At 39.1% G+C, this 13,581-nt stretch overlaps 1 protein-coding gene across 2 annotated transcripts in view; it reads right to left on the bottom strand.

The window, feature by feature from the left end:
* The window catches only part of DCUN1D4 (DCN1, defective in cullin neddylation 1, domain containing 4), a 73,613-nt gene that overhangs the window by 32,311 nt on the left and 27,721 nt on the right, over positions 1–13,581 (bottom strand). For both annotated transcript variants that reach the window (XM_011960050.1, XM_011960051.1), the window contains exons 4-5: positions 9,732–9,846; positions 6,820–6,911 (exon numbers count right to left, since the gene is read on the bottom strand). In XM_011960050.1, the coding sequence (XP_011815440.1) occupies positions 6,820–6,911; positions 9,732–9,846 (207 nt within the window). The remainder of the gene's footprint in view (positions 1–6,819; positions 6,912–9,731; positions 9,847–13,581) is intronic.

Here is a 13,581-nt window from a genome sequence, read left to right as displayed (position 1 = left end):
CAATCTCCCCACCTGCAGAGGCTGGGTCAGGCAGTCCTGTGACCCCTCGCAATGCTAGGAATGGTTCTCACACATTTAGCACACTGCATTCAAAGTCCCAGCTCATCTGTCTTTCCTTCTAAGCTCAAGAGCAGTTCTTTTATTCTTATAAGTTCAGCATACCATCTGGTATAGAGTAGTTGGTCCAATAAAAACTGAATGAATAAATGAATGATTGAATACCAGAATATAGGAATCGCTCTACAATCCTCCCATATCCTCTAGATCTAGCAAGTCACCAAGTCCAGCAGAATCCACCATCTTAGAATGTATCCATTTCATTACCATAACATTCACTAGACACATCCTGGAGCTATGCACTGCAGTAGTTGCCTAGGGTACAAATGGTCCCTGCCCTCCATGAAGGGAGACAAAGCACAGGAGTAACTTCAATACAAAGTAACAAGACTTTTACTAACACAAAGTATACTGTGGCTGTTCTTAACAAAGGAGGAACATTAAAGTCACAAGAAGCTCCTGCTGGAAAGTCTTATGTCATTTTTCTGCTTCGAATCCTTGGCTCTCCCTAAAGTTCAAACTCAGGCCCTTCCTCATAATCTGGCCAAAGCAAATACTTTTCTCTCGTTGCCATTATTTTCCTTTTAATCACAAATGTTCTACTTTGCTACACAATGTTTTGCTTCATATATTTAAATCTGTTACTTTTTTCTGGGATATTGTCCCCTTTTATCCCCTTTTTATATAAATGTATAAACATAAATATAAAAATATAAATTTATATATATATGTTTTTGTATTCCTAGTTTTCTTGATTATCAGAAGAAAACCAAGTAATATTTTAGTTTTGTACATTAATACATAAACATGATAAAAAGTTTCATTTGAAAATAAAAAATAAAGATGTTCCAAAAGTGAAGTTTTCCCCCTCTAACTCCTCCCTACTCTGCAGAGACAACTATTTATTAAAGAGCTTCTTTAACAACACTTCCCAAAATAAGCCATCTCATAGAATTGTATAGGCATGGAATGTATACATATTTATTTAGTGTTCTAAGTTTGCCCAAGCAATTCTCATTGGCCTTCCAAGTGTAAAGTAATTTAATCATTTCATTTGCAATGATCATTTCTGTCTCCTCCTTTCAAATATTTACACTCCTTTCTCTTGTCTAACAGCAGTGGCTAGTAGCTTCCAAAACAATGGCAAATAAGAGTAGTGAGAGTGGACATTCTTATCTCATTCTTGACTCATATAGGACATTTAGTATTTTATCATACAATATATTGCCTGCTTTCTTTGGTTTGAGAGTGCATATATCCACATGTGCACATTCATGTATGTATTAGACACACGACACATCAATTCATTCACATGATAAAATATTCAAATAGAGAAGACACAGAGTACAATACACAGTTAAATAAGAAAGTTGCCTTCTCCCTTTCTTTACCAGATAGACATGTATCCTCCTGGACCTTTTTGCTATATATGGGCAAATATATACTAAAATGCAGTTTTCAAATTTATACATAGGTTTGTGAGGTACCTGTAACTCTACACCTTGCCTTCTTCACTGACTGTGTCTGGTAATCTTCCTGTGACAGGACCCATACATCTACTTCATTCTTCTTAGCTAATATTAATACATTTTATGTTATCCCATTGTAAGTGTATATATGTGTGTTTATTTATATGAATCAAAGTTCTTTTCATCATTCTACTACTGTAAAGTATTTAGGCTGTGAGATTAAAGAACAATTATTCTGATAAGGAAATATTCATCTATTCCTATTTTGTGTTGTTTCTAGCAACAGATACATTTTGGTATCTACTGATACGGCTTATTGAGAAGTAGTTGCATAGAGCTGGTGGCAAGTTACTTTGTAATTCTTTGAAAATTCTCTTTGGTTTCTATTCTTCCTGATTTAAAAAAGCTCTTTCTGTACAACTTATTATTTTTTTTTTTTTTTGAGACAGAGTCTGGCTCGGTCGCCAAGGCTGGAGTGTAGTGGCGCAATCTCGGCTCTCTGCAAGCTCTGCCTCCTGGGTTCATGCCATTCTCCTGCCTCAGCCCCCCGAGTAGCTGGGACTACAGGCGCTCACCACCATGTCCGGATAATTTTTTGTATTTTTTAGTAGTAGAGACGAGGTTTCACCGTGTTAGGCAGAATGGTCTCGATCTCCTGACCTCGTGATCTGCCCACCTTGGCTTCCCAAAGTGCTGGGATTACAGGTGTGAGCCACCGTGCCCGGCCTGTGTAACACATTCTTGAGCCTAGCAAGCCGCCTGCATTTGCCATGCCTCTGTACAGGGCTTGGGTGTTACCCGGCTTCCCCTCCACCTCGTGCATCCTCCAACTTTGCTACCGTCGTCTCTTTCTGTCAATGTTCACTATAAAGATAATGTTTCTCTACTTATTTGCCTGTTTGCCACATGGAAAAATGAACTCTGAGCACAGTGCTTCTGCTGACTGCACCCCAGACCTCAACAAAAAGTTATTCATGCTTTTTCTTTTTTCCCAATTTTATACAGTGTTGTTGTACTACTTATATATACACATGTCTGTGTTTTAGAAGAGCAAGATTTTAGAGTATAATTTGCAATGGCATGACTGTCAAAAGTAATATCTTATCCACAATAGGTTAAAATACAGTTTGCCAATCAACATTATTTAAATGCTACCAATAACTCTGTCATCTAACACTTTTTTTAAGAGATGGGGTCTCACTATATTGCCCAGGCTGGTCACAAACTCCTTAGCTCAAACGATCCTCCTACCTCAGCCTTCCAAAGTGTTGGAATTACAGGTGTGACCAACTGCGCCCAGCCCTAACACCTTTCTTCTCATCTTTCCCATGTACACGTTTAAATCTAGTTGTAATCACATGATTTGTTGGGATTCTAGTTGTATTTTACACTAAATTTACCTGTAGAATTAAGGTAATTGCCTCTGTCAAGCAAGCTAACAAATATGCCACTGGCTAACACAAAGTAGGTTAGAAGTGAAGTTTGAGTTTTTTTCTTTTTAACTTATATCTAAAATAATAAGCTATAAAATGTCCTAGGTGACAAGATACTGGAGGTACATCTGGTAAGGCTGATACATTCACAATAATCCAGAAAGAAGTGGTCCTTCCACTTTCCCTGCCATCTTAAGCAGGGACCCCTAACTAAAGGTATTTGACCTTTTCATGATGGCCCCATAATTACAGCATGCCACATCACGGAGGCAAATGGGGCCCACATGGTCTCTTTGGTAGTTTTTAACATCTCTTCCTTCGCTATCAGACTAGTTTATTATTTGTTGCAACTGTCCATGACTGACTTTATTTCTGGTAAACCAAACAATTCTGCTATAGAACTTAATCCAAAATAGACTAAGGGCCTACAGTCAGAACTTGTAGAACTATTATGACCTATGTATGTGAGCTTTGGTATAACTGTAAAACCAATGTTGGCACCTGTGTATTTGGTTTAATTCATTATTCTTAGATACATTTCAAAAAGTGGAAGTTATTAGATAAATTATGTAAACTGGTTGTCTTCATTCTTTTTTTTTTTTTGAGACAGAGTCTCGCTCTGTTGCCCAGGCTGGAGTGCAGTGACGCAATTTTGGCTCACTGCAACCTCTCCCTCCTGGGTTCAAGTGATTTTCCTGCCTCAGCTTCCCGAATAGCTGGCACCTCAGGCACATGCCACCATGCCCGGCTAATTTTTTGTAATTTTAGCAGAGACGGGATTTCGCCATGTTAGCCAGGATAGTCTCGATCTCCTGACCTCATGATCCACCCGCCTTGACCTCCCAGTGTTAGGATTACAGGCGTGAGCCCCCATGCCCAGCCTGGTTGTCTTCGCTCTAATGAAACAAAATGGTTCAGATCAAGGTCTAAATAAACACTTCCCCTGAACCTCCCAGCCGATCCTTTCTAAAGTCACAGAGAGCTAAAGTACCAAAGTGTAAAAGGGAGTAAATCTACAATCAGAGAACAGGAGGGAAACCCCCAGCGAAGGACGGTTTATTTATTACATTTCTGGAGATCAGAAATTGAGCTGGTGGAGATTTTAGAAAGTAAGAAGCTGCATTCTAGAATATGCAGTGGACGACTGGGGTTAACTGGCCAGACATAAGCTTGGAGGAGCTGGGCTCAGGCCTCAGGAGCCATGTAAAGCAGAGGGCAAGCTACAAAGTGGAATTGAGAATGCTGGAAAGAGCTGAAGGTCCATCCATGTGAAATAATCACACACCAGGCCCCTGCTGCCCATCCACTCCACTGTCCTCCAAATTGAAAGGCAAGGAGTCAGCATTTATCCTCAGCCCAAACCAGCCTGCTCTCTTCTACGGAAAATGAACATGGCTCAAGTTCACTTATAAGCCCTCTTTGTGCTGGTATCTAGGGGGCCTGTGGTCTCACAGCCTGCTCCCACAGACTCATCCTACAGCACACCTTGTTAGTCACACTGGTTGTTCTCCCAATTCATTTTTCTTGACTAATACTGACCTACAGTTTCAGTTCATGTGGTTGAGAATACACAAAATGAAAACACATGCCAATGGGGCTTTCAGTTATTCCAAATGCCAGTTATTTTCCCCACGGACAAGCTATAGCAAAAGGGGGAAAAAGAAAGGGGTGGCTAAAAATAGGAATAGTCACCTCCACACAAATTTCTTGAAGGGATGAGTTAAAATGAACGACTTAGCAGGGATTTCAAGGAACCTAAATAATGTAGCTTAATCTTTATGTCCAAAATGTCACCTTTCTGCAGTCAGAGAAAGACAAACAAGAAGAAAAGTCATCCCTTGCTACTTTCTTAGCTTCTATTATGAAAAAATCTGTTTGCTTATAAAGGAAGGTACATCAAAAGATCAGAATAACTACGCTATGGTGATGGGATTAAGTGTACTTTTTCTTTGTTTAAAATTTCCTTCTTATAAAACATTTTCATAACAATAAATGTGAATCAATATAGGAAAGCAAGAGATCTTTATAATCAATGTGATAAGAATATGAGAATGCTCTTCATTCATTCAGAACCTGTAAATATACAGAATACCTGGCAAAGTGTCAATTATTTTTGTTTTTTGGAGACAAAGTCTTGCTCTGTCGCCCAGGCTGGAGTGCAGTGGTACAATCTCGGCTCACTGCAACCTCTGCCTCCCAGGTTCACATGATTCTCCTGCCTAAGCCTCCTGAGTAGCAGGGATTACAGGTGCATGTCACCACGCCCAACAAGTTTTTTTGTATTTTAGTAGAGACGGGGTTTCACCGTGTTGCCCAGGCTGGTCTCGAACTCCTGAACTCAGGCAATCCTTCTGCCTTCGCCTCCCAAAGTGCTGGGATTTCAGACATGAGCCACCGCACCCAGCCGTCAATCACTTTTACTAGAAATTCTAAAGGTTTCCAAGAGATTCGGGTTCAATGAATCAAACAAATTCATGTTTAATTTGTCTGTAAACATGAAAACAGACAAATGCTAAAAGCATCTACGTGTTTGCACTAGTGTTCATGCCTCGCGAACAAAATCCAGATCAAAGTTGATAAAGGAATGACGGAGAACTCATTAGAAAGATGTTGGGGTAGCTCACAGAAGTCCAAAGAAGAACTACAAGAATCGGAACTGTAGCCTCTCAAGTCCTCCACCAGAAGAGAAAGACATGCTCCTCCCAGCTTCAGTCTGAAAACCCCTGGGAAGATTTGTCTGACTGTCCTGGTCTGGGTTATGTGCCAGTCACCTAGACCAATCTCTGTGGACAACAGGGGTAAGACTCTTATCACAAAAAGAGTTGGGTGGGAAGAGGAGAAAAATAGCCAGATCAGGCTACAGGGGGTTCCTCATTTTGATACCAATAAAAGGGAACCAAAAAAAGTTATAAACACTATCCTGTGGAAGTACAGAAAAGGCTACTAAGTTAATTAAGGGTTTAAAAGATGTATAGAGCATGTCAGATAGAAAAGTGGAGAAAATCACTTCAGGCAAAAGCACAGGGAGTTCACTGTCTTTTATCCTGCAGATAGCAGGGATTTTTTTGGCCAGGAGATAGGGTTGGGGTTGGAGGGGAGCGGTTGGGGTTGTTAAGGAATGCATGTATGATCTGCTCAGCTTAGTTTTAAAAAAATAAGACAACAGTGGCACATGGCAGGCTGTCTGGAGAAGAGATTGATGACAGGAAAATTGGTTTGAAGGTTGCTGGAATAGCCAGTTGGTAAGTTATAAAAGAACCTGAAATAAGGTGAAAAAGAAGAAAGGTGAAAGAGTCTTCAGCTTGAGCTTGTTTGAAAATTTTTTCTTTTTCTTTTTTACACCATACAAAGTCACAATAACAAATAAGCCCCAGGTTGCAACATTATATTACCCAACCAATTATAGTAAGTTGTAAAAAGAAAGACTAAATTTAAGACATTTTAAGTGACAAAACAAATGTTTTCTGCCAAATGATCTTTCCAAATAGAAACACTTAATATAAAGAAATTTCACTGCTCTAGGGGTTCAAAGCAGCAACGCTTATTTTAACATAGGTGCTTTGACCAATAATCACCCATTATCAGCATTCTAAATAGTTTTCCTAGCCATCCAAAGTATTTCTCCCAAGTCATTTCACGTTTTCAGTTCCTTTCTAGTGTTCTGAATTATTTGGCTTAGCTGCTAGCTATAAAAATAGGCCATTTGGTGATTTGTTAAAGCTATGTCCCTCTCTCCCTCTAACAGGGACACACACACACACACAATTTGAAATGTATACATTTTTAAATTCTTTAATCACCTCTAAGGTACTCCTTATTGTCAAAAGGATCAGTCTTAGATGATACAAATGATTACTTACCTGCATATTCATAGAACCATTCTAAGCACCTTTTACTTGAAAAGGCTTCTTCTTCAGTCTTTATTCTAGTTGAATCATATTTTCTATACATGCTAGAAATTGAAAAAGCAGTTTTAAGTTATTTAAAGATACTGAGTTCTTTTAAGTAGCAGATAATTTATATTCTTTTACCCAAACCAGACATCTATTCAGTCAGTATTTTAAGTATACTTTAAACATTTTATTTCCTGCATTTGCAGGCTTCAGCTTTTAACTACAGTGTTTAAACACAGTCACTCCTAATATAGAAGTGGTAAGCACTTAATACAAGTTTTTCTCTGATTAAGAAATAATCAGTAAGAACTGAACAGAACAGGTATTTGATATACTCCCTTCTACCTCACCAGCCAGAACTAACTACAAAATAATGGTGAGATATGGCAAGAAATGTCTAAGGTGTTTTCTGCAATTAATAAGCCTACAACTCATGTCTGACTTCTGTGTCTTACAAGTTAGGCTGGGCACAGAACGCAGTCTAAGGAAGAATCTCTCAATATAAGACAACTCAAGAGAACACTAAGCAAATAAAAAGAAATATCAAATCATGTCCAAGCTTCCAGGAAAAAAATAAACTTTGATGTAAGGCTGACAAAGACAACGTCCCTTGGGTGGTTTCTTGATCAGTATAACCTTAGAAACCTCAGGAGACAGAAGTATAGAGAATCCAGCTTCTGCCTTTTTCTTCAAATTCTAGCCTTGTGGACAGCCCAGCATAAACTGGAGAACTGAATCAGGAAGCACAGCAGCCTCCTGTTGCAAGTGTGACCTTCCACAAAAATGACATACTCATAATAACCAGGGGCTGAGGAAGGTGATACTCCCTACGTGTAGAGGGAAGAGGAGGCAATAGGTTTAAAATGATGATCTGGATATAAAAATTGTAAGTATATACATTTTTGTATCCCTTATTTATAAATTACCTAGTTGTGTATATAAGCATTTATAAATACAGTTTTTATTTACACAGTATGTAAGAATATGAAAATAATATTCATTAATTCCCCAGTATATGCAGGGGACTGGTTCCAGGACCCCCACCTATACCCAAATCTGCACATACTCAAGTCCCCCAGTCAGCCCTGCAAGACCTGTGTATACCAAAAGTCAGTGCTCCATACAGGTAGGGTTTCACATCCCTCAGTGGTATATTTTCTATCTCTGTTCGGCTGAAAAAAATCCACATAAGTAGACCCGTGCAGTTTAAACTTGTATTGTGCAACAGTCAACTGTATAATTCTCTTTTATTGACCACTGATTCATGATCTAGACACTCACCTGATTATCAGTATATACCTCTGATTAGTTTCTGGGTTTTAACACCAAAAAAACAACATGGTTATAATAAGGTGTTAAGTTACTGAAACTGCAAACCAGCAGTTCTGGTTTCTATAAAAGGTAGCCATACCACCTGGAAACAAAAGTGGATACCGGCCAAGTGTTCAAAGAGATATGTTCTAATTCTGGGCCCAGACATTCCTATTTCAGCTTGAAGCCTGTAACTGGTCAATAACTTGGAGACGCTATATTAATTATTGAAAAATACATAAAAAAGAACCAAGAGCATACAATGGAATACCATTCAGCAAATAAAAGGAATGAAATACTGATATATGTTATTTCAAGCAAGAATCTCAAAAACATCCTGCTTAGTGAAAGAAGCGAGACGCAAAGACCATATCCATAAAAAGGAAATCTGTCGAGACAAAGTAAATTAGTGGTTGTCTGGGGCTGGGAGTGACTGAATGGGGATTAGGGATCTTACCGGTATAATGGAAATGTTCTATAACTGGTTTGTAGTGATGGTGTGCACAACAACACCATAGTCTAATAAAATATAGTATGATAAAGCCAGATTTGAAACTGACAGTATAGTTGCAGTTTCTGAATTTCATTCTTGCCCTTTCTTTTATGAACAACTTTATTTACATACCATAAAGTTCATCCATTTTAAGTGCACAGTTTAGTGATTTTTATTAAGTTAACTGATAATATTTTATTTTATAATTTAGATAATATTTTCTCTTCATTTGAGATATAAACAGTGACATTATTTTTAGATTTTCAGAGTCTTTCTTATTCCTCTGAGTTGTAGTATACAAAGAATCACAGCACAAAAGAAACAGAAAAATCCCACTTAAATTCCCTGGATTAACAGATGTGGAAATTCAGGCCCATTAGTGATGTGACCCACAAAGCCAGAATGGTGAAAGATGGAGAAAGGTAGAAAAGACTAGATAATGATGTTCGTTCATTGTTTCTAAAACAAGGAAGAAAAAACTACTTACTAGATTTAGGGTGAAACAATAAAGATGTTTGAAATAAAAGAATCTAACACGCCCTTGGAGTTACCAAAATTAGCAAGTTCACTTATCTGAAAGAGAAGCAATTTAAAGAGTCTTGTTTTTCACGGTTCTATCAAATTCTCATCCATGTGAGCATAAACCTCAGCTTAGCTTATATTCTGGACAGGCATAGACCATTAAGTACAGGCAGATCTCTCCAGCTCTGTGGTTGAAGTGAATGAGTGAGACCCGTTTAAAGAACAAGAGACCAATTCTGTGGTCCTCAGCAGGCACAGACAGTAAGGCTTTAAAAGGAAAGAAATCAACTCTGCACCAGTTTTGGGCGATCAATGGATTAAGATAAAATTTTAACTTCTAAGAATTCAAATTACCGAATTTGTTTTTTTGTTTTTAAACTAAAACACAAAATAAACGTGATCAAATAATTATATTTTGAAAAATCGACTGGCAAAGCCAAAACAATATTCCACCTGACATTTGCACACTTAGAAGACCCACACTAAATTAGGTCAAAATGTGCATCTTCGACATATGTATCACTGATTCTGATCTACTGTGTCTACATCATACCTATCATGTCTACTTTTCTTGGCAGATAAATCATCTCCAGAGGCAGGTCTTCTCTTTTTCCTTGGTGGCATCACTTTATTAAAGCAGTCTGAAGAACTGCAAGACCGCAGACTTCCTAGAAAACAAATTCAAAGAGCACAAAATTAAGGTATGCCACATCCTAACTTCGCACTTCCAAAGAACAGTATTGCTAAATTAAACACTTCCACAGCTTGTATTGTAAAGAATTTAGATGTTAAAGAAAAGATGGGCTTTCAGTTCCTTTTTGAAAAAAAATGTTATGGTCAAGAAATAAACCTAGTGATGACACAAATAAGTTAATACGTCCACCAACCCAAATCACACCAGAAATAGAAGTTATTATAATTTCAATTTACTCTCTAAAAATACTAATTTAAGTCATTTAACCTTTCTGTTTCTCCTATGTCAATGTTCTCTCAAAACGAACTACAGAGGTATCTCATGTACACACTTCATGAAACAAGGTCAGCTCAACGAGTAACCCTGACTCTAAAATACATGTAGGCACAACAGTCCCAGTACTCTTAATCTTCAAGAGATACCTGATTTTAAAAAACACATGATTTGGAGTTTTTTAGGCAGAAGTCTGACATGACCTTCAGCAAAATGTCCACAACAATTTTGTTTATTTCTGCCGCTTGAAGATTTTGCCATGTTCAGTCAGGGTTTTCAGTAAGGAAACATAACTTGCATTTGGTAACTGTCTGATATTAAAATGTAATAACAGATAATAATAGCCACTGAACACTTACGGAGGCGGAGGAGGGTTAGGTAAATGGCAAAGCTCTTGCTTCAGGCTGTCTTAAATTATAAATTACAAGACAACTATAAGATGATTAAAATACCTCATCTTGGTACAAGTGCCCTCAAATATATTATGTCATTTGCTTCCTACAATAATCATGAATGACAGGCAGGGCAAAGATAATTATTTCTACTTAACAGACAGGGAAAACTAAGGCTTAGGCATTCGAGTGACCTCCTGAGGTCTTAGGAGTGAGAAGTGGTGAATTCTGAATCCCATGCCTTTCTTCCTTGCACAAGCCCTTGGCTGAAGGCCCACGGGTCTCAGGGAGTGATGAGGACAAGAGAGCATGAAGGGTGCTGGGGACTGAATGATCTGCAGTCAATGAGTGAGTTCCAGTTCTTTATCTATGGGGTTCTATCAGTCACTAACCTACCTGGGGTCTCTCATTCACCATTTGAAGAATGAGAATTGTTATATAGCTACGTCTCAGGATTTTTATGAAGGAAAAAAATATCCATTCAGTAAGTGTTTAGGTGCCAAGTGCTGTGTTCAGGTGTTGCTGAAATAAAGCAATTGGTTCCGAGCAGCACCGTGGAAGGAGGCATGCGCACTGATCTCATGGCGGCCTTCAGCATTCACTGAACTCTCAGGACACGATTCACCAGCATGTAACATATTTTAACAAACAGGGAAATCAAAGCAGAGACAGATTAAGTGACAGCTGGAAAGCAGCACGTAAAGCCAAGGTATGAATCCAAGCAGCCTAGCAGCAAAGCCCAAGCTCTCAGCCACCATATGCTGCCACTTCTATGAGGCCATAAAAGTGGAAACTGAGAAGCAGAGAACTAAGGACAGAGCCCTGGGAAAAGAAGGTAAAACCTAGGCAGGGAGGAAATCCAGGAGAGTGTCATGTCCTGGAAGCCAAAGGAGGAGAGCGTGCTTTGAGAAGGGAGTGTCCAACTGCAGCACAGAGGTCAACTCAGCTAAGGAGTGAAGGCACACATGAGATTTAGCAATCAAGTACAGTGTCCATGGATTGGCGGGAGTGCAGGCCAGATTGCAACGGGCTGCGGAGAGAAGTGAGGTGAGGAAGTGGACACAGTGAATGTGAACAGCTCTTTCCAGATACCTGGTCTGAAGGCAGAGAGAGCTGTCAACAGCCAACAGTCACAACCCTGCTAAGAGCAATGATCAGAGCTGAAATCCAAATCCCAGTTCATATCTGGGTTTCTATCACTGTGCTAAGTTCCTGGGGTGACATGCTTCAGCAACATAACAGTCCAAAGCACCTTTTCCATTATAAACTGTGATTCTAGCTCAGATGAAGGTCCTTCCCAGACCCCAGTCTTGGACAGTGCCCAGGCTCAAGGATCCTGCCTGCTCCTTCAGCACAAAACCAGTTCAGGTCTAAACAGATGACCCTCAGTCAACATTCCTGGGGACCCAACCAGGCTCTTTCCTTCCAAGGATAAGAGTAGAGGGCTCTTCAGAGACACTAGGCACTCCCATATCTCTCTTCCCACACCTGCGACGAGAACTGGAAAAGAAAGAGTCAGGGAGAGTGCTGCCCACCACCCCACACACCCCACTCATCTTCCCTGTAAAATGTTGCCCCGTTCACAAACACCACTAAATCATACTAAAAGGTCCAAAGAATTGCAGTGACCCAAGCTTCTGCAGATTGCCAACATACAAAAACAAAGATTTATTCATATCTATTAATGCCCTAGGGCAGAGCTTGCAGAATGAAAAACATGCCCTGCTCAGCTGTAAAGCGTGTTATACTGCCCAGAAATGAAGAGTCTGTCCTGATCCTCAAGGCTGGCGTCTCCCTCCTTAGTGGTATATGTGGGAAGAAAAGACATTTTCTTCCAGTAGCAGTCATGGTTTGGTTCCCAGCTTCTGGTCTATCAGTAATCCCTCCCCTTCCACATGTGCAGAACACAGAAGAAAATGCATTTGTCTCCTCAATGCTTAAGAAGAGGAACACTGTTTAAAATAATGTCTACACCAATATTCACCAATAAAAGTTCATTCATTAGCTCCTCTACCACCTGCTTCTTCCTAGACACACACTGGTACAACGTTTGGTTTCCACTGAATCCTACTTGTCAAGATTAGCATGTTTTTGGTAAATACACAAACATCATAAGTTAACTAACATTTTCAGCTTTCTCTTATGTTTCTTTCTTATTGATAAATGCTTTCTATTAAAAGTTTCACAAATACTTTTTTCTTGTGTCTGTGGAAAACTTACTCATCTTTGAGATCCAAATCATCCCTGATGAGCAAGTGATCTGTCATTTATTAAATTTTTTATCTCCTAAGAGGCATGACTTTTTTTTTTTTTTTTGTAAATCTCTCCACTCTAATCATTAGCATAAGCAAGTGACAGTTAAGGGGTCATTTTTTCACAAAGAAACCGTGTCTATCCACCTGCCCCAACAGTCATCTAAGTTCAGGCACTGACTCGCTGACTCTTAGACAGCTGGCTGACAAGGAAGATGAGGCAAACTCAGACCCAGAAAAGGGAAGGGAATTGACTGAGGACCACACAGCACAGCTGGTCAAGGTAGAGTTTCCCTGGAACCCATTGAGGCTACAAAAAAAGCAACTTTTTAATGCTTGGGAAAACAACTTTACTTAAAATAGTAATTTGCCAAATTGAACTAAATCAACAAAATATACAGAAAACACCCAATTCAAGTCTGTTTGCCCCAAATCTGCTCCCCTAATAGTTGCAGGGATCCCAACTAAGCAAGAGCAACAACTAGGATTTCTCGAGTGTACGTACAATGGCACATACTGCTTTGCGGAGTCCTGCTTGGTTCACTTGTGCACACTCAGCAGCTAATACAGTATCTTATTACAGTAATAATAAGATACATCCATTACTGAGTCATATGGTAGACTCTCAATAAATATTTGTTGAATAAATGCTCCTAAAACATGTATAAATCAGATTCTGCTAAAGGAAAAAAAAAAAAAGTACATTTCCAGAGACTTAAAACACCTATGAGTAAATAAAACACCATCATTTCATATTTATTCCCCATGTGTCACGAACTTTAAGTTTCTTAG

This window comes from Colobus angolensis, unplaced genomic scaffold, assembly GCF_000951035.1.
Source record: "Colobus angolensis palliatus isolate OR3802 unplaced genomic scaffold, Cang.pa_1.0 Scaffold501, whole genome shotgun sequence".
NCBI lineage: Eukaryota > Metazoa > Chordata > Mammalia > Primates > Cercopithecidae > Colobus > Colobus angolensis.
The sequence above is the reverse complement of the archived record's forward strand: the minus strand, read 5'-3'. Positions and strand labels throughout refer to the sequence as shown.